Source organism: Symphalangus syndactylus, chromosome 9 (genome assembly GCF_028878055.3).
Source record: "Symphalangus syndactylus isolate Jambi chromosome 9, NHGRI_mSymSyn1-v2.1_pri, whole genome shotgun sequence".
NCBI lineage: Eukaryota > Metazoa > Chordata > Mammalia > Primates > Hylobatidae > Symphalangus > Symphalangus syndactylus.
Genome location: NC_072431.2, coordinates 41236689 through 41260301, shown reverse-complemented (window position 1 = coordinate 41260301; position 23613 = coordinate 41236689). Strand labels below are relative to the sequence as shown.

At 37.8% G+C, this 23613-nt stretch overlaps 1 protein-coding gene across 5 annotated transcripts in view; it reads right to left on the bottom strand.

The window, feature by feature from the left end:
* The window catches only part of ITGB6 (integrin subunit beta 6), a 96270-nt gene that overhangs the window by 13724 nt on the left and 58933 nt on the right, over positions 1 to 23613 (bottom strand). For 4 of the 5 annotated variants that reach the window (XM_055291989.1, XM_055291991.1, XM_055291990.1 and 1 more), the window contains 4 exons: positions 19394 to 19528; positions 18763 to 19180; positions 7418 to 7640; positions 4826 to 4923 (listed from right to left, as the gene is read on the bottom strand). In XM_055291989.1, coding sequence (XP_055147964.1) covers positions 4826 to 4923; positions 7418 to 7640; positions 18763 to 19180; positions 19394 to 19528 — 874 coding nt within the window. The remainder of the gene's footprint in view (positions 1 to 4825; positions 4924 to 7417; positions 7641 to 18762; positions 19181 to 19393; positions 19529 to 23613) is intronic. The other variant, XM_055291993.1, reaches the window with a different exon arrangement.

Here is a 23613-nt window from a genome sequence, read left to right as displayed (position 1 = left end):
ATACGTAAATTAGAGTTTTCAATATGGCAGAATGAGAATAGGAAAGGCATAGGTTTTTTTTTTTCTCGTGAAGTGAGGTTTTAGTTTTCACTCATGTTCCAGAAGAACAGTTCCAGATGTGATCAATCAGGACTGACCATCAAATGTACCTATCAAACGGATACGGGCAGGATTGCAACAGGCTGAACGTACTTCAAGGCAGGTACCCACAGCCCTTGGGAATAGAATGGCCCTGATTATGGTAATGAGGGGCTATAGGTTCTTCTTTGCTGAGAGCATGAAGGATGTCTAGACTACATTTCTGCACAGTTCACACTGATACTGATACTTTTAAAGGGGCCTTTCTTACAATGGCATAGTCAAGATTGCTGGCCATCTATTGTGGAAACAGTAACATAAATTAATATCAGGAAACTGAGACTGAAGTGTTGTGTAGCTCAGGGACCAGCAGGATAAAGGTAAATGAATCCACAGTGACAGTTTGTCTATTATTCAGCAGAGCTCCTTTCTTAATTTGAAAAAAAAAAAAAAAATCCAGTTTTCCTTAAATCTTTTCCAAGTGGAAATTTTTCCTTATTGAGCTCATTCAAGAGGCAGAAAATGAATGTCATGACACAAATTAAAAGTAAAGTAAAATGGCCAATCTGAGATGCCAGTACTATCTACCAGAAATTTTAGTAGTCCAGGATGTATGCCAAAATTTTGTGGCATTCTCCTAGTTAAGAAAACCAAACAAATTTGCTTAACTGTTCTCCTATCTTTTAAGCTGGAGACTTTTCAATGATGGTTACAAACACTGTTTTTCAGAAACCTGTAAGTAGAAAACCTTTTGCTCTTAATCTAAACTTTTAGGACATAGGTCCGAAGTTAGTGTGTTATGCTACAATGGATCAGAACGTTAAAACTGGGGCTGACCCTGATAATCTTGGACATACTCTTACTAGACTTATAACCTCTCTCATTAGCTTAAAAAGAAAAACCTTAATAAAGCAGAATCTAATGTGTTTTCTGATTCTAACTAAAATTAAATAATAGTCTGTTTTTGGTACAAAAATGCCATAGCCATAGATAGAAATATTAAGTTTCTGTTTGCTGTCTTTACATTTTGTTTGAGATGAAAAACCCAACAGTGTCTGTGAGAAGTATGCTTTGTATTATCTAAGAAAACAGGAACCAGCAAGACATTTAGCACTGTAAATAAAATTTTGGATGATAGATTTAAGTGTACAAACTGTTTTTGAACTCATTAGAAACATCTATTACATGGGAATATTAATAAATCTAATTACAAATCATCCTAGTCTAGTCATTGCCAAATGATTATGGTCATCTAAGTCACCTGGGAGTTTTGAAAATGTAGATTCTGGGGACCCACCCTTGGGTATTCTGATTTGAGAGGTTGGTTGTGTGCACAGGAGCTTGTACACTTAGTGAGTTGTTTAATAAGTATTTTTAAATAGGAGATTCTGATAAAGAGATTTGGTGAGATGTGTGTTATTTCATATGTTTGATTGCAAATGGTACTGCATATATAATTCATACGTTGGCCATTTTATTTGGCCTTTACCACATCTCCTGTTACCTTGCCCCTCCAATTAACTAGGGTTCATGAAGTCTTGGGGACTATGCGTTTTCTTATTGGAGTGTTTTCTTGCTTCTTTCCCCCTCTCTGCAGGAACAGCGCAGGCTCACTCTGCTCACCTTGAACATATTTAATGAAACATTTTATTCTGAGGTAGGAAATATGTGAACGGCTTATCATACTCCTTTCAGTAATCTTAACCATGTTTTTAAAAATTTTCTTTCAAATAGCTGCACTGAAGCCTAGAGAGGCTTACTTGACCTGGTCAGGGTTATTTAAGTGTTAATGGAACGGCAGAATATGATCTTTGAGTCACAACTCCCACGTTGCTTTAATTACTTCACCACTCCTTTTCATGACTGTTACAGCTCTAGATGTAGCCTGTTCCATAGTGTTTCGGTATTGAAATAGTATTATCAAATGTGCAGTGACAGATTTGCATAATTCGCTGCATAATTTCTTTTGTTGTTCATAGAAAATGGACCTCTCTTTTTTCCCTTCCTTTGTGAATGTCTACAGTGCTGCTCTAGAATAATACAATGAAAATAAGATACCAGGCAGTCCATGGAACCATACTCAGAGAAGGAAGAAATGTGAAAACAGGGGTGAGGAGGTGGGCTTGGGAAGGTCCGGGGAGGGTGTGAAAAATACAAAGCATCTGCACCACTGAGTCAAGATGGCCATATGCTTAAGACCTCAGCTCTAGGATTAGTTAGCAGTTTTCAAAAAAAACAAAAATGAAAACAAACAAACAACAACAACAATGTTTCCCCAGGAAAAAGTAAGGGGTTTATGGTCAGATAAGTTTGGGAATCCTTTATTTATTCCAGTTCCTCCCCTTGCCATTCCTGATGATTCACAATGCACATTTAAATTAAATGCATAATAACTCTCAGAAGTCCTGCAAAGAAAACAAGGAACCTAGTTTCCTATTTCTAAGATTTATATTACCAGGGGCGCCTTTTTCTATGTAATGCTTTCATATCTAGGGTTGCGTGGAATATACTTTGAGAAACAATTCTCTGAGTACATGTATGTTAGGGTAAATAAAAATATGACTCTCAAACTGGGCACTGTGGTGCATGCCTGTAATCTCAGCACTTTGGGAGGCTGAGGCGGGCAGATGCCTTGAGCTCAGGAGTTCGAGGCCAGCCTGGCCAACATGGCAAAACCCCATTTCTACAAAAACTACAGAAAATTACACTGTGTATGGTGGCATGCGCCTGTAGTCCCAGGTACTCGTGAGGCTGAGCCCGGAAGGTCTAGAATGCAGTGAGCTTTGATCATGCCACTACGCTCCAGCCGGAGAGAGAAAGGCCTTGTCTCAAAAAAAAAAAAAAAAAAAAAAAAAACACTCTCAGTAAAATGAAGTACTCCCCAGGAGTAAAAAGAAATTCCCCTCGTTGGGGGAAGGGTAGGTTGTTAAAAGACAAATATGATGCGATCATTTCAAGGTAGTATGATCAGTAACATAACTGGATGAGTAACTTGAAATAAAGCTTATAAAAAGGCTCAATAGAAAAGTGGCTTTTAAACACAGTCTGAATTAAAAACATTTTTTCTCTCAAATTCATCCAAATTAGTGCTTTAAATGGTATTAATAATCCAATTTTTATTTTCAATTGCTGAGTTACAAATAATTGTATCTCCCTATTTTGAAATAATTTAGTCAAATGCACAAAAAGAGTAATGTAAATATTTTAAATGCCACTGGAGCCCTAGTCTTCCTCTCCAATCTCAGCATTTATGATAATCTACTCAAAAAAACCTGTGTACTTAAATATAGTAAGTACCTTGTTCATGCCATTATGATTTACATGTATGTAACGTTTACTCCTTTTTTTCCTCAACACATTAGATTTCCCATGTTGCTAGTGAATTGAGGCTTAACAATTTGCGGAGCATTTTCTGCAATTTTTACGCGTTTCTCAGAAACACTTGGTAAATATCCCCAGTGCTTGCTGTGAAATGAGCCCAGAAGGTGATGCTAGGACTTTGCACCAGGTACTAACGTGGGAAGTCCACAGAGGCTGCCTGCTCAGTGCTTTCATGTATCTCGCCTTTGGTAGTAATGTAAGGCATACACCATCTTGTCCAATTTACTGCTATTTGGCATGTTTATCTTCGGTCACATGAAAAGCATTGGTGAGGGGTTTTATGAGCACATGTCATGACCCTCCATATAGGGTAATCCAATTGTGCATAGTCAGAACTCTCAATTTTCAGACAATGTAAGTAATCTTCAAAACAATATAAAGTTCATTAACTCAGTCCATGCTGGAAATTGATTAATTTCCGTATTCTAATTCCATCTATTCAAGAGACACATCCTGGAGGGTCATACATTATTGGCTTGATTATTTCACTTCACCTGAGCTACATCTTGGCCACATCTCTAATGTGTGCAGAGTAGCAATTCTACCCTGAGCCACATGATAATGCAGTGAGTTCAGGATGATACAAAATTAAATTCTCCCAGGTTGTCTCTGTTGGAAGAGTCAGTCATCATCTTTGTTTTAAAGTCCACAAATTATTGTTTAAAAGGTATTGCCAGTTAAAAAACAAGCTATTTAAATATTTGAGGTGAAACTTTGCCACTAGATTCTGATTTTAAGTAATTAAATTTAAAATGACAGATGAAAGCAAGAGAAGTTTGCTTAGCCGTTAAAGAGAATAGGTCTTTCTTGTATTTTGAGGGTGAGGCAACAGGGAATTGAGGATGGTTATTGTAATGCCCATGCTTGGAAGGTTGGGAATAAAAGTATATGGAGAGAAGGAAAAATGGCCACTAACCAGAAACCACCCAGTATCTGGGAGCCACCATCTGGAACACTGTTTTACAGTTGGTTTTATCTTACCTTGAAATAAAGCAATTGGACGATAAAGGGTGAATTCAGGTATGGGGGCTAACATTTAGCCATTTCTTCAATTTTTCTCCCTTTCTAGTTTGAAAAATATAGCATTCTGGAATTCTCTACAGTTGAATTTGTTAAGCAGAGGTGAACTTGGCAACAGAGCTGAAGTCAAATAGAATAGCTACGACTTTGAAATGCTTGTGTCCTTAGCCATCAAGTTTCTAGTCTTATAGGATGCATTTACTCTTAAAAAATGAATGTGAGTGAGCTAATGCCCTGGTACAAATAAGGTCAAGCTACTAAATAGCCCTCAATTCACAGAGGGTCAAGAACTACACCTCTCAAGAACTACATAATAAAATAAAAAACAATTTAAGACAAGCAGAACCTTCTTCTTCACTGATGGTCGCACCAGCTAGTTTGCACTTGTCCACACATTCTTCTTGGGCTTGGCCAGCTGCTGACAGGTGGCACTCAATGCAGCTCCTGTGGACAGTATTCAACAGTGTATCACTTCATGCTGATGGAAAATAGATTTGCAGCTTGAATATTGCTTTACGCTGTTGTTGCAGTTTGTGCTATAGGAGTATCTCATAGATGTCATTATCTTTTGTTACTTTCGAAAAGATAGTTGGGTAATGTCCAAGTGAACACTGAATTATTCTGAGTTCCACTCAGTAATCAACGTTCCCTGAGCCAGTCTTGATAATAGCTACTATTTTCATTTACCTGTAATGGTTGCTTCTGATTGGTTAAGTAAACAAACAAACAATCAAAGAAAATAAATTGATTTAGCTGTTTTCATTTTACTTTTTCCTACAGAGAGCATATGTTCCTAAAATATGATTAGAGATTAGGAGAAGTTTTGAATTTCTTAACAGAAATGGTCTATACCTTAACCAGAATTCCAAGAATGATTAGTGGACTTTGTATATGTCTTATATGATTATTTTCACAATTCACTTTTCTGTAACTCTTTTGAATAAGTCTAAGTCTTAATGAAGGTGTGGATTAGAGCCTGGATCTCAAAAGCTGTGGATTAGAGCCTGGATCCTCATTAATACAGGCTTTTAAATAAAAGATCACTATTTATAGTAAAGTACATTTCCAAGAACATCGTCCAAGAATTAAGCTACTCTAAAGACATCTATAAGGCAAAGTAAAATTTAGACCCTGAATTAATCTTGTGCTGAAAATCACTTTACAAATAGATTGTGCTTGTTGTAATTCAAAAACAGCAAAAGTTTTCTTACTGTGGACACACATGCTGTCTCCATCTTCTCTGGCCATGGAAATGTATGCTCTGCTAAGTGCTTGAAACACCCCACTCTCACCTATAACTCAGCAAATCTCAGCTGAAACTGCACTTCCTTAGGCAAACCTTCACTAAACCTTAGACCAATCAGTTCCTTTGCAGTGGAAGCCTCAGGATTTTTCCATAGGTAAGGCAACCTATCAGGCAGTGGGGAAGGTTTTACTGTGAAGTTGTCTTGGCATTGCAAATACATTGCATTTATCTAGATTGTATATTTATTTGGAGTGGCTTTGAAGGGGTCTGGTGATTGTGGAAGCTCTTAATATCTCTTTGTCTTTGTGCATCTCACTGATGGCTGCACTAGCTAGTCTGGCAGCCTTATGCCCTGCTGTAGAGTTCCATAGCACTCTCTATTTCCCCTATTAAAACTGTCAGCCCAGACAGCATTGCAATCACTTTAAAAGATGTCTATCTTTCCCACTAGACTCCCAGCACCTGTGAAGGCAGAGGTTGTAGATGTTTCAGTCATCAGTGCATTGCCCATGGCATAACATGATTCTTGGCATATAGTAGGCACTTAATACCTCATTGATAAATGAATACACGCATGAATAAATGGAAAAATGGACTCATCTCAAAACTAACATAAATCCCAAGGAGGTCACTACCTGATTCCCCAAATTCAAATGGCTTTGATTGTTAATGTCCTATCTTGTAATTCCGATTTAAGATTGAATAATGTTTATAGAGGAGATAAAACAGAAAAGTAATAGAAGAAACATCTTGAAGGGACATTTTACATTAGATGCTATTCAAATCATCCTAATCATGTCCTCATGCTTCTCCTGGCATGCGTCTTGTCTTAGTTTGCCAGTGACAGTGGCAGAGAAGTTTTGACACCTGAATGGTGAGTGACCACTGAGTGAAAAATTGCTTTTCTCACTCTGTTTATGTCAGAAATGCAAATGTCACCATTTTGGGCATCAGAGTTCATGAAAATCTGAAATGCTGAAGCATATTTGCTGCATAATACATTATCCACTGCAATATCATAACAGCCACTTTGGAGGCTCGCTTCACTTGACCTACAAATGTGGCCCCAATTTCATTAAGAAATTGTGAGGTTTTATTGCTGTTATTGTGCATATGATATAAGAAAACACAATACACAATAGCTGTGTATAATGGCAACCAAAGAAAGGCGCCAAAGAGCATGGGTGGTAAAGAAGCAGGAGAGAATTGAAAGCTAAGATCGTCTTTCTGCCTCTTTGCCTCTGTGAGTCTATAGACAGGAATAAATCAGTAAGGTCAGGCTATAAACTTCTAGATAAGAAAGAAGCTTGTCTGTTTCCCCTGAAAAGCTACTGACTGCATGTGGGTGTCATCCGTCTACCTCCAGGGCATTCCTTCTGTGTGGCTGGTATTGTAATGGAGAGGCGATCTGATGTTCTCAGTGTGGGACATCAGCTCTACTTCCCCACGCTAGTCTCTAGCAGAAATGTGACATTGTGATTCTGGATAATCAGGACTAAGAAAGAGGTAAGCGAGAGATTGATATTCCAGGCTGAAGATCACAGAGGCCCTGTGGGTTTGTGTGTGTTTTGATGGATGTTTGGAGACCAAACCAGCAAATACAATCTGAGGTCTGAGTTTACAAAATGCCATTGTAAGTTTGATCACTATAAACCTATCCACATAAGGAATGGAGAAAAGCAGAGACATTACCGTTTAGAGTTACAGGGGTCACCACAGGTAGGACATCGTTCACAGGTTGGTCCTGAGGCTCCGGGGTTTGTGCAAACACACTTGCCACAAACACAGTCCCCGCGCCCGCTGCAGAGCACTCCGTCTTCAGAGACGCAGGAGTCCGTGCTGGTGGTGCAGTTGCAGTACTCGCCAGTCCAGCCGCTCCTGCACACACATTCACCACAGTCACAGTCGCCGTTACCTGTAAAACAAAATGCTCTATGCTTCTCACAGCCCCCAAACACTTGCAGATTTGAGGGAGTGAGGGGCATCTTTTCTCTTTGTCTTTAAGCACCGTCATCAAAAGACAAGAAAAAAATGAGAAAACAAGTGTGTGTGTGAGGGGTGCAGTATGAGTGTAGATATATTGTATCAAATGTGTCTTGCTAATTGTGCATACTTAGATCTGGTCTCCTAACTGAAGATCCACTTGCTTACTTTATGTTTGTAAACCATAAATAAAAATATAAGCCTCTCAGCCAACTGAATGGACCCCTCCTCTTGGCCAAGGGCATTCTAAACTAAACCTGAAACACTAGTCCAGGCCGTGATGAGAGTGAGTGGTCCGACATGCCTTATTATACCCTCCTCCCTTTGGAATTCAGGCACAGCTGACCAACATTAATAAAAAAACAGAAACCTTAAGACTGACAAAGCAGACTCTTTGTAGCAATAAGATACCAACGTGATAGATAGCAGGTCCTGAAAGTAATCAAAGTATTTTACCCCAAAATATATTTCTTTGATATATTTTGAAATGGCTTGACCAAGCTGTCTCTTGTGGGGAATATCTACATTCTGCAGAGAATCCCCTTTTCTTTCCAGATCTTCTTCCTGATCCAAGAGAGAATTAACTAAGAATCTGGAACCTTTTTTAAGTCTTCTAGGAAACATTTGCAATCTGTTCTCTCTGAAGCCTGCTACCTGGACGCTTCATCTGCATAATAAGAACCCTGTTCTCCACAACCCCTTATCTTAATGCAGGTACTCCCTTCTATTGATTTCAGGTCTTCAGATAAATCTCAACCAATCACCAACCACTATGACCTGAAAGTCCTGCCAGTCCCCTTTAAGTTGCCACACTTTTCTGAACAGAACCAATGTACATCTTACATGTATTGATTGATGTCTTATGTCTCCCTAAAATGCATAAAGCCAAGCTGTGCTCTGACTGCATTAGGCACAGGTTCTCAGGATCTCCTGGGGCTGTGTCATGGGCCACGGTGACTCGTATTTGGCTCAGAATAAATCTCTTCGAATATTTTACAGAGTTTGGCTCTTTTCATCCACATATTATGTGAAAGAGAATTTGTAATCAGACCAAATGAGATAATCCAGAAAGCATGTAAAGGATATTTGATGTGAATGTGTGTCTCTATGCATATTTATTTATTTAGTTATTTTTATTTTTTGCTTTTAGTTAAGATGCCGTAGGATAATGGTGCAAGACAGACCTGGATTAAAGCTATATCACTCAAGCTGTGTGATCATGAGAGCCTCATCTATAAAACAGAGGGAATAAAGTCTGCTTCCAATGCTTGTGACTGGATGAGATAATGTATATATCTCTTAATTTTGCGTTCACCAGTTAGATGTCCCATAGGCACACACTGAGTGCTCAAAAAATTCACTACTTAACACACTTTAATTGAGCATATACTATGTGCCAAAGATTGCATTAGGTATGAGGATATAAAATTAAACAAGACAAGGTCATTGAACTTGTAATTTAGTGTAGGAGGCAGGCTAATGAATACTACTACTAATAAATATATATAGGGGAATAGTTTCCAAATTAAACTGGAGATTTGAGGGTTTCCAAAGGAAGTAATGTTTGAGCGAAATTTGAAAGATATGGGTAGACAATACAAAAAAAAAGGTTCTATGCGTTTCATGAATGCATGTGGAATCATGTGACCTGCTTAATACCCATAGAACTGCCGGGCGCGGTGGCTCAAGCCTGTAATCCCAGCACTTTGGGAGGCCGAGGCGGGCGGATCACGAGGTCAGGAGATCGAGACCATCCTGGCTAACACGGTGAAACCCTGTCTCTACTAAAAATACAAAAAATTAGCCGGGCGTGTTGGCGGGCGCCTGTAGTCCCAGCTACTCGGGAGGCTGAGGCAGGAGAATGGCGTGAACCCGGGAGGCGGAGCTTGCAGTGAGCCGAGATCGCGCCACTGCACTCCAGCCTGGGGGACAAAGAAAGACTCCGTCTCAAAAAAAAAAAAAAAAAAATACCCATAGAACTTTCCTATGGATAGAGCCAAAGTTGCATATGGAATGTGGCAGGTGGGGAAATGGAAAGGATAACAAAAAGTCAGAAATCAGACCATGAAAAGCCTTATTGGCTAAAGGAAGAGCTTCTATCCTGAAAGTTTTGTCTAGACATTTTTTAGAATCAGTAGACAGGGTCAAGCTACAGAGAGAAAAATCAAGAGTAGAGGCAAGAAGATATGAGACCATGAACCAAGGCAGTGCCCATGGGAGCAGCGAGGAAAGAAAATATATTCGGGCATGGAATGCTCAGGGTGTGGGTGCGACTGGTGCTAGGCAGAGGGTTGAGGGAAGAGACAGAGGGGTGGAATTCTCCCCAGGTGACTAGACTGAGCAGCTAGATGGATGATGTGGCTTTTCACTGAACTGGAATGGAAGCTAGTTCATGGTCATTGCTGTATGACCAATGCCTGGCACAGAGTAGAACCTGATTATTGAAACAGAGGAGGAGAAACAGCTTTGGGTGGGGAAGATGATGAGTTCACTTTTGGCCCTGAGAAGCTCAAGGGGCCTGTGGGACATCCCAGTAGGAGGTTGAATATATATATATATGGGCCTGAAGTTTGGGGTTTGGGATCCATTAGGGAAAGGTGGTAGTTGAAGCTGTCATGGATCAGGTCATCTAGGGCAAGCAGGTAGAGTGAGAAAATCTCTGGAGCGCTTCAGGACTTAAAATGTGATCAGAAAAAAGTATCCTTACAGAAGAAACTGAGAGGTAGGAGGGGAACAGAAATGATGTTGCAGAGGCCTGGGGCAGAGACTGTTAAAGAGGGAGGCACCTGGACACACTTTTGCTGTAGACAAGTAGCCCATCTAATCCTAAAGAGTCCCTTTTGATATGACCACTTAATGATGTATGAAATACTTCAAAAATGATTTTAAAAGTGTTTAAAATAATGGGCTTGTGTGTTATTTCCATAATATTACTCTGGGTGCCTGCCATACACAAGACACTAACATAGGTGTTGGATGTTTCAGACAAATAACATTTATTTGCAAACTCTCGTAACTGATACTTTTCTTCAAAAAAAAAAAAAAGAAAAAAATGTGCATTAGGCATTTTGCCTCACAAGTTTTGCTCTTCCAGAAAAATTTAGGATTACCTAAGACAGTATATAACAGTGTTTAGAACGGTACCTGGCTCATAAATAAGCACTATACAAGTGTTAGTTACTGGTATTATTTCTAAAAACTATCCAGTAGGAAGAATTTGTAAACAAAATTATCTATCAGTATTAAAATTCCTATAATTTTACTGAAGACAAAGTAGATGTAGAAAAAAATCACAAGTGAAACAGGATTCTACTTGTAGGAGACTCTGCCAAGTTCACTGTAGAGGAAGAATTCTGGACTTTCTCTTGTAAACTTTGGTCTAGTAAGTGGCTTACTTTTCTATCTTGATGACTGGGCTCTAAGGAACTTGGAGTAGGAGAATCCTGGGCTTAATTCTTTGGTCAAAAATCACCAAACAAAGATGATAGCCACAAAGATTTTGAAGTTGGATTCTGATTTCTGTAGGTATGTGTGTGCATATATGTATATATATGTGTGTGTTCATATATATGTGTGTATACACACACACACTGTCATGTGTCTTTTAACAATGGGAATATGTACCGAGAAATGTATCATTAGGTGATTTCATCATTGTGTAAACATCATAGAGTATACTTACACAAACTTAGATGGTAAACCTACCACACACCTAGGTTATATGGTATAGCCTATTGCTCCTAGGCTATAAACCTATACAATGTGTTACTGTGCTGGGTACTGGAGGCAATTATAACACCACAGTGAGCATTTGTGCATCTAGACATAGAAAAGGTACAGTAAAAATGCAGTATTATAAAATTATGGGACAACCATTGTATATGTACTGTGTTGTTGACAAAATCGTCATTATGTGGCGGATGACTATATGTATATACATATATATTCTCTCTCTATAAATATTCTCTATATACTCTCTATATATACACATACACACACGTATGTATAGATGCTTCTGGACTTAGGATTATGTCTGGATAAACTCATTGTAAAATGTAAAATAATGGGTTTATCCAGACATAGCATCACTGTAAGTCAAGCAACATATTAAATTTATATGACTTTCATGCCATCTTAGAGTGTGTGTTTGTGTGCATTATTTGTCTAATGAAAGATGAGTTGAAATTTACCTGGATTCATGATATTAAGATATATTTCAACTGCATTTCATAACCTATACAATTCATAATTGACATAATTAATTCAAAGCAAAGAATAATTAAATGATTTGGGCCAAAGCCATTAATTTCATTTTTAAATGTAAATGATCTTCTAAACTACAATATCTTTTTGTTTCTTCCTCAACAAAACAGGAAACTTACTTTTGTGGTAGGAAGAAATTCCATATTACAGTTGATTCTGGAAAATTAATATGATTTACAAATATTATTAAATGAAAGATGCATTTCCAAATGCTTTGAGAATGCTCAAGTATATTATTACATGTAGGAAGTACTTGGCAGAAATTTAGAAAATCCTTCCTGGAGCAGTAGAAAAGGACCATCATGGCAAAAACACGGAGCTCCTTTCAGAATTTAGAAGCCCTCCTCTCTGCTGACCTTCCAGAGCCACTGACCTGATTTCCAAAGTTGCTAATTGATATCCTCAAACAACCAGTTATCTAGAGTACTGGTTCATACAACAACAACAACAACAACAGCAACAACAAAACTTTCATATTGGTTTCATGGAGGGACAAGATGATAATCAAAGATCAAGAAAAAAATTACCATGCTATTTCAGAGGGATAGATCTTTCTGGAATGCCATTGACAATAACTGTAAGTGCATAATGGCAGGAAGTGTTTCTCTAATACCATTTGCCTGTTAGTTTCCATCTCTTAGAATCAAAATATAGGAGACTAATGGAATTTGGGCAAGGAAAAAATCAGTGGAGCTCTGTATCTTTGAGTGCTTACGGATGGATTAAAGAAGCTGTATGAAAAAGAACATTGCGAAAATAGCTCTTCAGAAAAGTGGCACATTGCTGAGTATATTAGTTATAAACTGGAGATCCACACAAGTTGTGAGCTGTAGCATGTTTGATCCTCTGTTGCAAATAAAACAACAGCAGCAGTAGAATGTCTATTCCAATGCCAGGCATAGTTTTTGTCCCTGCACTAAGCACAACGCCAGGCACATAGTAGGTACTTCATGACCATTTGTTAACCATTTGTTATAATTGCATTTACTTTCATTATACCTTTTGAAAGAAAAGTTACTAATTACAGAGCAACATCCTTTGTGATGTTACTAAAAACCAAAATAGCTTTTGAGAAACAGTAATGGTTGAAGGAAATTGGCATTGGTGAAGTTTTCTGAATCTAGCTAAATAAATCATATTTTCTAAATAGAATTTCTGTAGCAATCACTATATCTGATTCAAAGAGAGGCACTGTTGTCAGAACTTCCTAGCTACAATCCACAGATCAAGTCAACTCTTTTTTAGATTATTTCTCTTCCTCATGCATGGTACAAAATAAAGTGAAAGACCATCAAGGAAAGCTCTGTTGCTAAACACAGTTCAGCATTTTATACTGCCTTAGATCTCTTTGATCCAAGATTTAAAGGGTGAAATATAGGTCGTGTTAGTATCTCTATTACATTTTGTGAGATTACACTTAGGGCTTTTTGAAAGGTAATTTCAAGTGTTTTGAATATGTATTTTATTACAAAATTTCTATTAGACATGCAATGTGGGATTCTGCCCAATATATCCTCTCTGTGATGTGGTGATGGCCTTTGGCTGGCTTCTTGTCACCTTCAGATTGTGCCCCATCTGCATCATGTGAAAGAGGACTGATGTGGGTTTGGAAACACACCTATTAAACCAGGAAATAAACCTTTAAATGTAAAGGGAGAGAAATGTGTCTCGATCAGAACAGACCATAAATTTCTCACTCTCTGGAGGGAAAAAAGGCATATATTCTCAGAAGAACTCATTGGTTGCAACAGCAGCAGCAAAGAAATGAAAGGTAGGTACACTTCCAAGGGTATCAAATGGTTTTCAGAAAGCTTGGATTTCTTTGATGCTTCTTTCTTTCAGGTCTTTTTTTTTTTCCTCCAAAATTAGTCTTTTTGATATGTTCCTAACACTGTCTTTTAAAAACATAACTTGCTTAGTTTTCTATAAAGATAATGGCTTTCTGATTTGAATAGCTGTCTGCTTACATAGTGTGAAGAACAGAGACATTGAATCTTAAATTCAGCATTCAGTTAATATTTCAATCTATAAGACAAATTTATATTGTTTAAGAGTATATGAACATATTTGTAATTCTTTTATGAATAGATTACACTTATATATATGTGTGTATATATATAAGAATGATTTTACGATAGTCATACACAACATAGCCTTAAACTATAGTGATTTTACATCTACATAGGATATTAAAACATCCATATTTCTATTCTAAATTTTTCTCAAATTTCTCAAGATATTCCGAGTAGTTTTCCATCTTTGTCCTTCCTGTAGGCTTTTTCACATATGCACTTACTCATCTTTCTTATGCCCAGTGCCTAACCTATTATGTGTCACATAGTAGGTGTTTAATAAGTATTTGTGGAATGAGTGAAGGCCCTGAAAGCCCACTTAATATATTTTTGTGCTCCTTATCCTTGGTAGGTGCTTATTTAGCAATCTATCTAGCTTTTACTTTTCCAAAGTCATATACATTTAAAAGGTCAGTCAGTGGCAAATTGGATAAAGAGTCAAGACCCATCAGTGTGCTGTATTCAGGAAACCCATCTCACGTGCAAAGACACACATAGGCTCAAAATAAAGGGATGGAGGAAGATCTACAAAGAAAATGGAAAACAAAAAAAGGCAGGGGTTGCAATCCTAGTCTCTGATAAAACAGACTTTAAACCAACAAAGATCAAAAGGACAAAGAAGGCCATTACATAATGGTAAAGGGATCCATTCAACAAGAAGAGCTAACTATCCTAAATAGATATGCACTCAATACAGGAGCACCCAGATTCATAAAGCAAGTCCTTAGAGACCTACAAAGAGACTTAGACTCCCACACAATGATAATGGGAGACTTTAACACCCCACTGTCAACATTAGACAGATCAACGAGACAGAAAGTTAACAAGGATATACAGGAATTGAACTCAGCTCTGCACCAAGCAGACATAATAGACATCTACAGAACTCTCCACCCCAAATCAACAGAATGTACATTCTTTTCAGCACCACACCACACTTATTCCAAAATTGACCACATAGTTGAAAGTAAAGCACTTCTCAGCAAATGTAAAAGAACAGAAATTATAACAAACTGTCTCTCAGACCACAGTGCAATCAAACTAGAACTCAGGATTAAGAAACTCACTCAAAACCGCTCAACTACATGGAAACTGAACAACTTGCTCCTGAATGGCTACTGGGTATATAACGAAATGAAGGCAGAAATAAAGATGTTCTTTGAAACCAATGAGAACAAAGACACAACATACCAGAATCTCTGGGACACATTCAAAGCAGTGTGTAGAGGGAAATTTATAGCACTAAATGCCCAAGAGGGAAAGGAGGAAAGATCTAAAAATCGACACCCTAACATCACAATTAAAAGAACTAGAAAAGCAAGAGCAAACACATTCAAAAGCTAGCAGAAGGCAAAAAATAACTAAGATCAGAGCAGAACTGAAGGAAATAGAGACACAAAAAACCCTTCAAAAAATCAATGAATCCAGGAGCTGGTTTTTTGAAAAGATCAACAAAATTGATAGACCACTAGCAAGACTAATAAAGAAGAAAAGAGAGAAGAATCAAATAGACGCAATTAAAAATGATAAAGGGGATATCACCAGCGATCCCACAGAAATACAAACTACCATCAGAGAATAATATAAACACCTCTATGCAAATGAACTAGAAAATCTGGAAGAAATGGATAAATTCCTTGACACATACACTCTCCCAAGACTAAACCAGGAAGAAGTTGAATCTCTGAATAGACCAATAACAGGCTCTGAAATTGAGGCAATAATTAATAGCTTACCAACCAAAAAAAGTCCAGGACCAGACGGATTCACAGCCAAATTCTACCAGAGGTACAAGGAGGAGCTGGTACCATTCCTTCTGAAACTATTCCGATCAATAGAAAAAGAGGGAATCCTCCCTATCTCATTTTATGAGGCCAGCATCATCCTGATACCAAAGCCTGGCAGAAACACAACAAAAAAAGAGAATTTTAGACCAATATCCCTGATGAACATCCATGCAAAAATCCTCAATAAAACACTGGCAAACCAAATCCAGCAGCACATCAAAAAGCTTATACACCATGATCAAGTGGGCTTCATCCCTGGGATGCAAGGCTGGTTCAACATACGCAAATCAATAAATATAATCCAGCATATAAACAGAACCAAAGATAAAAACCATGTGATTATCTTAATAGATGCAGACAAGGCCTTTGACAAAATTCAACAGCCCTTCATGCTAAAAACTCTCAATAAATTAGGTATTGATGGGACGTATCTCAAAATAATAAGAGCTATTTATGACAAACCCACAGCCAATATCATACTGAATGGACAAAAACTGGAAGCATTCCCTTTGAAAAGTGGCACAAGACAGGGATGCCCTCTCTCACCACTCCTATTCAACATAGTGTTGGAAGTTCTGGCCAGGGCAATCAGGCAGGAGAAAGAAATAAAGGGTATTCAATTAGGAAAAGAGGAAGTCAAATTGTCCCTGTTTGCAGATGACATGATTGTATATCTAGAAAACCCCATCGTCTCAGCCCAAAATCTCCTTAAGCTGATAAGTAACTTCAGCAAAGTCTCAGGATACAAAATCAATGTGCAAAAATCACAAGCATTCTTTCACACTAATAACAGACAAACAGAGAGCCAAATCATGAGTGAACTCCCATTCACAATTGCTTCAAAGAGAATAAAATACCTAGGAATCCAATTTACAAGGGATGTGAAGGACCTCTTCAAGGAGAACTACAAACCACTGCTCAACAAAATAAAAGAGGATACAAACAAATGGAAGAACATTCCATGCTCATGGGTTGGAAGAATCAATATCGTGAAAATGGCCATACAGCCCAAGGTAATTTATGGATTCAATGCCATCCCCATCAAGCTACCAATGACTTTCTTCACAGAATTGGAAAAAACTACTTTAAACTTCATATGGAACCAAAAAAGAGCCCGCATCGCCAAGTCAATCCTAAGCCAAAAGAACAAAGCTGGAGGCATCATGCTACCTGACTTCAAACTATACTACAAGGCTACAGTAACCAAAACAGAGATATAGACCAATGGAACAGAACAGAGCCCTCAGAAATAATGCCACATATCTACAACTATCTGATCTTTGACAAACCTGACAAAAACAAGCAATGGGGAAAGGATTCCCTATTTAATAAATGGTGCTGGGAAAACTGGCTAGCCATATGTAGAAAGCTGAAACTGGATCCCTTCCTTACACCTTATACAAAAATTAATTCAAGATGGATTAAAGACTTAAATGTTAAACCTAAAACCATAAAAACCCTAGAAGAAAACCTAGGCAATACCATTCAGGACATAGGCATGGGCAAGGACTTCATGTCTAAAACACCAAAAGCAATGGCAACAAAAGCCAAAATTGACAAATGGGATCTAATTATACTAAAGAGCTTCTGCACAGCAAAAGAAACTACCATCAGAGTGAACAGGCAACCTTCAGAATGGGAGAAAATTTTTGCAATCTACCCATCTGACAAAGGGCTAATATCCAGAATCTACAATGAACTCAAACAAATTTACAAGAAAAAAACAAACAACCCCATCAAAAAGTGGGTGAAGGATATGAACAGACACTTCTCAAAAGAAGACATTTATGCAGCCAACAGACACATGAAAAAATGCTCATCATCACTGGCGATCAAAGAAATGCAAATCAAAACCACAATGAGATACCAACTCACACCAGTTAGAATGGCAATCATTAAAAAGTCAGGAAACAACAGGTGCTGGAGAGGATGTGGAGAAATAGGAACACTTTTACACTGTTGGTGGGACTGTAAACTAGTTCAACCATTGTGGAAGTCAGTGTGGCGATTCCTGAGGGATCTAGAACTAGAAATACCATTTGACCCAGCCATGCCATTACTGGGTATATACCCAAAGGATTATAAATCATGCTGCTATAAAGACACATGCACATGTATGTTTATTGCGGCACTATTCACAATAGCAAAGACTTGGAACCAACCCAAATGTCCAACAATGATAGGCTGGATTAAGAAAATGTGGCACATATACACCATGGAATTCTATGCAGCCATAAAAAAGGATGAGTTCATGTCATTTGTAGGGACATGGATGAAGCTGGAAACCATCATTCTTAGCAAACTATCGCAAGGACAAAAAACCAAACACTGCATGTTCTCACTCATAGGTGGGAATTGAACAATGAGAACACATGGACACAGGAAGGGGAACATCACACACCAGGGCCTGTTGTGGGGTGGGGGGAAGGGGGAGGGATAGCATTAGGAGATATACCTAATGTAAATGACGAGTTAATGGGTGCAGCACACCAACATGGCACGTGTATATATATGTAACAAACCTGCACGTTGTGCATATGTACCCTCAAACTTAAAGTATAATAATAAAAAAAAGAAAAGGTCAGTCAGACACAGCTGCTTGGTCCAGAAAAACCTGGAAGGTAATGGAGTTCATATTACAGGCACTTTTGTAGAGTCTGGGTGTCAACCAGAGAGACGGCACTTTTATCTTTCATCTACGCTTAGGGAAACAATAATAGACATAAGTTCAGTTGGCAGAAATCTCACCCCAAGTGAATCTTAGAGCCAGAAAACCTACAAGAAAAGATTCAGTTACAGTAGGTCTAAGGCTGATCAGCAAATATTTATTGAGCACCTACTATGCCCAGGAAACTGGAAGGTGCAGAGGATGCCAAGCCCCTTGCTCATACTTGAGCAGCCACAGGGTAAGATGGATTTCAGCATAGCCTACCTCCGCAGAGCAGCCCTTTGTGTCTCACGCAGGAGAAATTGTCACACTGGCAATAAGGCCCATAAATGTTTCCATAGGGAGACAAGTGGCAGATACACTGCCCACAGTAGCAGTCACCTCTTCCACTGCAGGAGGGATGATCTGGGGCCTCCTTGCAGGAATCTGTGCTCAGCATGTCCTCGCCACACTCACAGCGAGGCCCCATGTGGCCAGGGTGGCAGGCACACACCCCACACTGGAAGGAGCCATTCCCGTGGTGACATTTGGAGCTGTTCACTTCCACTTCTTTCTGACAGTCGCAGTTGCATTCTGGACTGACAAGTAATTCCAGGGCGTCCCCCAGCCCCACAGGCTTTATGATAACGTGCCTGCTTCTTCTCTCGCAGTTTGGGATATTCACAGTCACGTTGAAGGAAGCCTGAAAAAGAAAATACTAATTATCTCCCTCCATCCACCAAAATGCATGAGGTGAAACAAGGCTTCACGGAAATCAGCTTTGCCAAAAGCATTTACTAGAAAATCTTTGAAAATTGTTTTTAAAATTCTTGAAAGAAATCCAGCTTCAGTGAGCTCAGCGAACTTCTGACCCATCCAGGTATTTATTCAGGCGATCTACTGGCCAGCTACTTACTGTGTCTCCCACTTTCATGTGAGAGCATTTCTTTTGGTGTTGGAAGAGGGTACCATTGTTACAGATGGCTGTAAATGACAAGTTGAGTCCTTCGGTGTCTCCTGATACTTCCAGTTCCACCTCAGACCGCAGTTCCTTTAGTTACAACATAAAGAGTTCAGTGAAGTCACAACCCCAAAAATATAGCCAGAAGAAGAAACTGAATCATGTTCATTTTACTACAAGTGAATAAAACTAAATTGGGTGTCAAAAGAAATTCAGTATACCATCAACCAAAAGCAAGAAAGTGAGCAATCATATATACATTTTATATATTATCAAATCTAAGGTGCCAACATTATAAGATACACCATTATCTTATGACAATTAAACTATGACAAAATACCTCAAGATGGTTCTGCACAACATATGAATCAGTCCTATCCATCTATCATTGCTATGAAAATTATTTTATCCATTCTGAAGGATTTGGCAAGTTCTCCTGCCCTGAGTTGCATAGATTGGCATATAAAAGGCAATTCTTTTGCTTGTATCTCAGTAACAAAATTTAACAACAGCTTCCTTTATGTGTATCATGATTTCTTAGCTCCCGTAAACCAGCTGTTTGTTGCTTTGCAAAGAATCCAGAATTGAAGTCATTCCTCCACCAATGAATATTTGCTTCATTGATATAAAATTTACACCCTGCTGCTCTGTTTGGTACATTTCTGCATACATAATAAACTTTTCATCTCAATATCGAATCATAGTACACATTTTTAAATATATTTTAAAACAGCAATTAAACTTAATACTTGAGTAGCAACAATGCCTCTAATGAATTGAAGTGAGTACAATCACAATAGTCCATGAAAACTACATCATGACTGCTGCCTGGCACCACAATGGTGATTGTTACTCACCATCAATTGTAAGATGGAGCTCAATTTTAGAGATGTTAAAATGTGAGGGAAAAGTGTGCCTTAAAATCAATATTGGAATGTATTTAGTGAAGAGTTAGGTCTGGAGAATACTATAAGAACGCTTTCTGCCCTCAAGAAGTTTATCATCTTACTTTCTCTATTCCTTGTTCACTTGTAAAATAAAAGTCTGTATTGCAGGTGAACCAAACCAAATTATGCAAAATAGAAAAACAGAATAAAACCAATTTAAAAATATTATGAATTAATTTATACTTCAGTTAATACAAAAGTTTTAAGTCCACATATCCATTTTCTTGTTGGCATTTATTCACAATAGCAAAGAGTTGGAACCAACCCAAATGTCCAACAACGATAGACTGGATTAAGAAAATGTGGCACATATACACCATGGAATACTATGCAGCCATAAAAAATGATGAGTTCGTGTCCTTTGTAGGGACATGGATGAAACTGGAAAACATCATTCTCAGTAAACTATCGCAAGGACAAAAAACCAAACACCGCATGTTCTCACTCATAGGTGGGAATTGAACAATGAGAACTCATGGACACAGGAAGGGGAACATCACGCTCCGGGGACTGTTGTGGGGTGGGGGGAGGGGGGAGGGACAGCATTAGGAGATACACCTAATGCTAAATGACGAGTTAATGGGTGCAGGAAATCAACATGGCACATGGATACATATGTAACAAACCTGCACATTGTGCACATGTACCCTAAAACCCTAAAGTATAATAAAAAAAAAAAATAAAAAAAAAAAAAGCATATTCAGCTTCAAATTTCCCTTGAGTGTAATTTTTTTAAAATTTGTTTTATTTTTAATTTGTGTGGGTATATAGTAGGTGTATATATTTATGGAGAAATGAGATGCTTTGATACCTTATGTGTAAGTTTGCCAAATGTATAGTAAAATGACCCTGCCTTCCTCCAAAATCTGTTTATACTGAAATAATAAGATTAAAATAGAAGCAATGTTGGAGATAGAGTCAGAAGCTAAATAAAAATTAAGGGATATGAGCTAGAAGACTGTGACAGCAATTATGAGGACTAGTGGATGACATGATCTGACCTAAATAAAGGAAATTTCAGCATTGCTATAATTTAACAGCATATTGCAAATTTGACCAGGAATATTTTAGTGTGAATTTCCCAAGGAAAGGACATAAATGCTTGTTTGTATTTCTCATAGTTTCATTCATTCATATTTTGAGCATCTCTTATGAACCAGAAAAAACAAAAGAAACTAAGTCAGTTCCCTCCTGGAATTTAAACACAAGCAGAGGAACTTATCCTTGGGATTGCTGATATTTCGGTAGCTTTTATTATACGATTAGGGAAGAAAGAAAATTAGTGAATGATGATCAGATAAGTACACATTGGTATTTAAGGTTTTTCAAAATATCAATATAGCACTGTAAAATACTGAGCTGAAGTTTGTAGCCACAAAGTTATAAACACAAATTGTCTACCTCTGCCCTACTAGAGGTCAGTCAGAAGCATTTTATATTTTCTCTCAATATATTCTCTTTCCTTCTCACTCTTTTTATAGACTAGAAAGAAATTCAGTCTATGTGTCCCCATATTTTAAATTCTTTTTAGCATACATTTAAAAATAACAGTAGAAAAATAATTTGAACTAGTGCCAGGATCTATTACAGACTTTGCCCTGTGAATCATGAAGTTCCAATAATAACTCCAGTGCAAGATGGTTTCATTTAAGAATAATAGACACGTCTTAGTATTTCTGAGATAGTAAAACAAGGACAGAAGATTTAATTCAAATGTTTAATGCCTTGATTTCAACTACCTTGTAAGTTACGTGAAGTATTTGGGATCATAAAGTGAGCCATAACCTCTGGCAGAGCAAGCAGAGGCATGGGGGCTGCTCTCACTGGAGGGAGAAATATTTTTGACAATTCAATGTTTTCTAATCTGCTTAGTTTCTCTGAAGATGTTAGTAGCCAACACTGTTGAGAGTATTGGGTTCAAAAAAATGGTGTGCATTCTGATACAGTGAAGGATTGCTGTGTGATTTTATTTGATTCTACACATTAAAACTTTAATTACTGCATGAGAGGGAGGAAGGTTTTTATAGCGTTTTGTTGACGAGCATTCCTGTCTGGAAGAATTTCAAGCATGAGCTAATGTGGTGATGAATTTGATGTGATCTAAGAAAACTGAAATTTCTGAGGCTATCAGTAAAGCAAACAAAACAAAACAAAACCATCATCTTATAATTTTAATGGACACATCTGTATTTTATTTTCTGAAGAAATGAAGTACTTGAGAAGGAATATCTTGCTTTTCTTCCTTCAAGGGAGTTTCAAAATTGGTGGGGCAATGTCAAAATTATTGGGGAGTTTTTTTTCTTTCCAAAATATGTAGCTCTCATTTCCCCTAAAGTCCTTCAAAGACGTCTGTGAGAGGATAAGCCTATTTTTAAAAACTTTCTGTGTTGATTCTGATATGTCATTTTAGTTAAGGAATGCTGGTTTAGCACATGCTAAATGTTGGCGTTTATCACAAATGGGCCTTTTTTTTTGGTAATTTTAAACATCAAAAATCAGGAGAATTGTTATTCACTTGTTCTTACATAGTTGCTGTTTACAGTAAATACTAGAGCTTTACTCCTTACTAAAAAATTTACTTTTTTTCATTCCTATCCTAATTTAGGGCTTCTTCTTTCTCTCTCTGTATGTGTATTTCTTTGTAAGTAAAGGCAAAAAAAGAGGGAGTGATATTTAGGAACCAAAATTAAAAATAATTGACAACCGGCCATCCATTGTTGACTAATGGAGTTACGAAATGGAGACAAAGAATGAGAACATAACAACACCGTAGGTATATGTTCTAATTTTAAGGGAGGAATTCTGTCCTCAGGTACTAATTCCCAAAGTCAAAGCAAAAATTTACACACCTACTCATAAACCAGGGGAAAATGTCCCTAGTTCCCTAAAGTATAGAAATTAAAAAGTGGCATTCCTTGTGTACTGGTGTTTTGGTGGATAGCCAACACTTGTATTTTTGCTTGAGTTATGACCTAGTATCTTCAAGCCTGTAGAGTTAGCTCTCTACATAACTCTGTCACTCACTGGCAATTTAAACTTCATTTTTCTTCAGACGGAGGAGACCTTAATTTTATGACTCATGGAGCCTTTAAAATTTTGCTGGCAACAATGTTGCTGTTGCTTGTTATTATAAAAACAACCTCAACTTTATGATCAGTTTTACGATTTTTCTGTCTTCAGCTCCACCTTCCAGGAAGAAGATCAGCAAGCAAAATAAACAAAATTTAT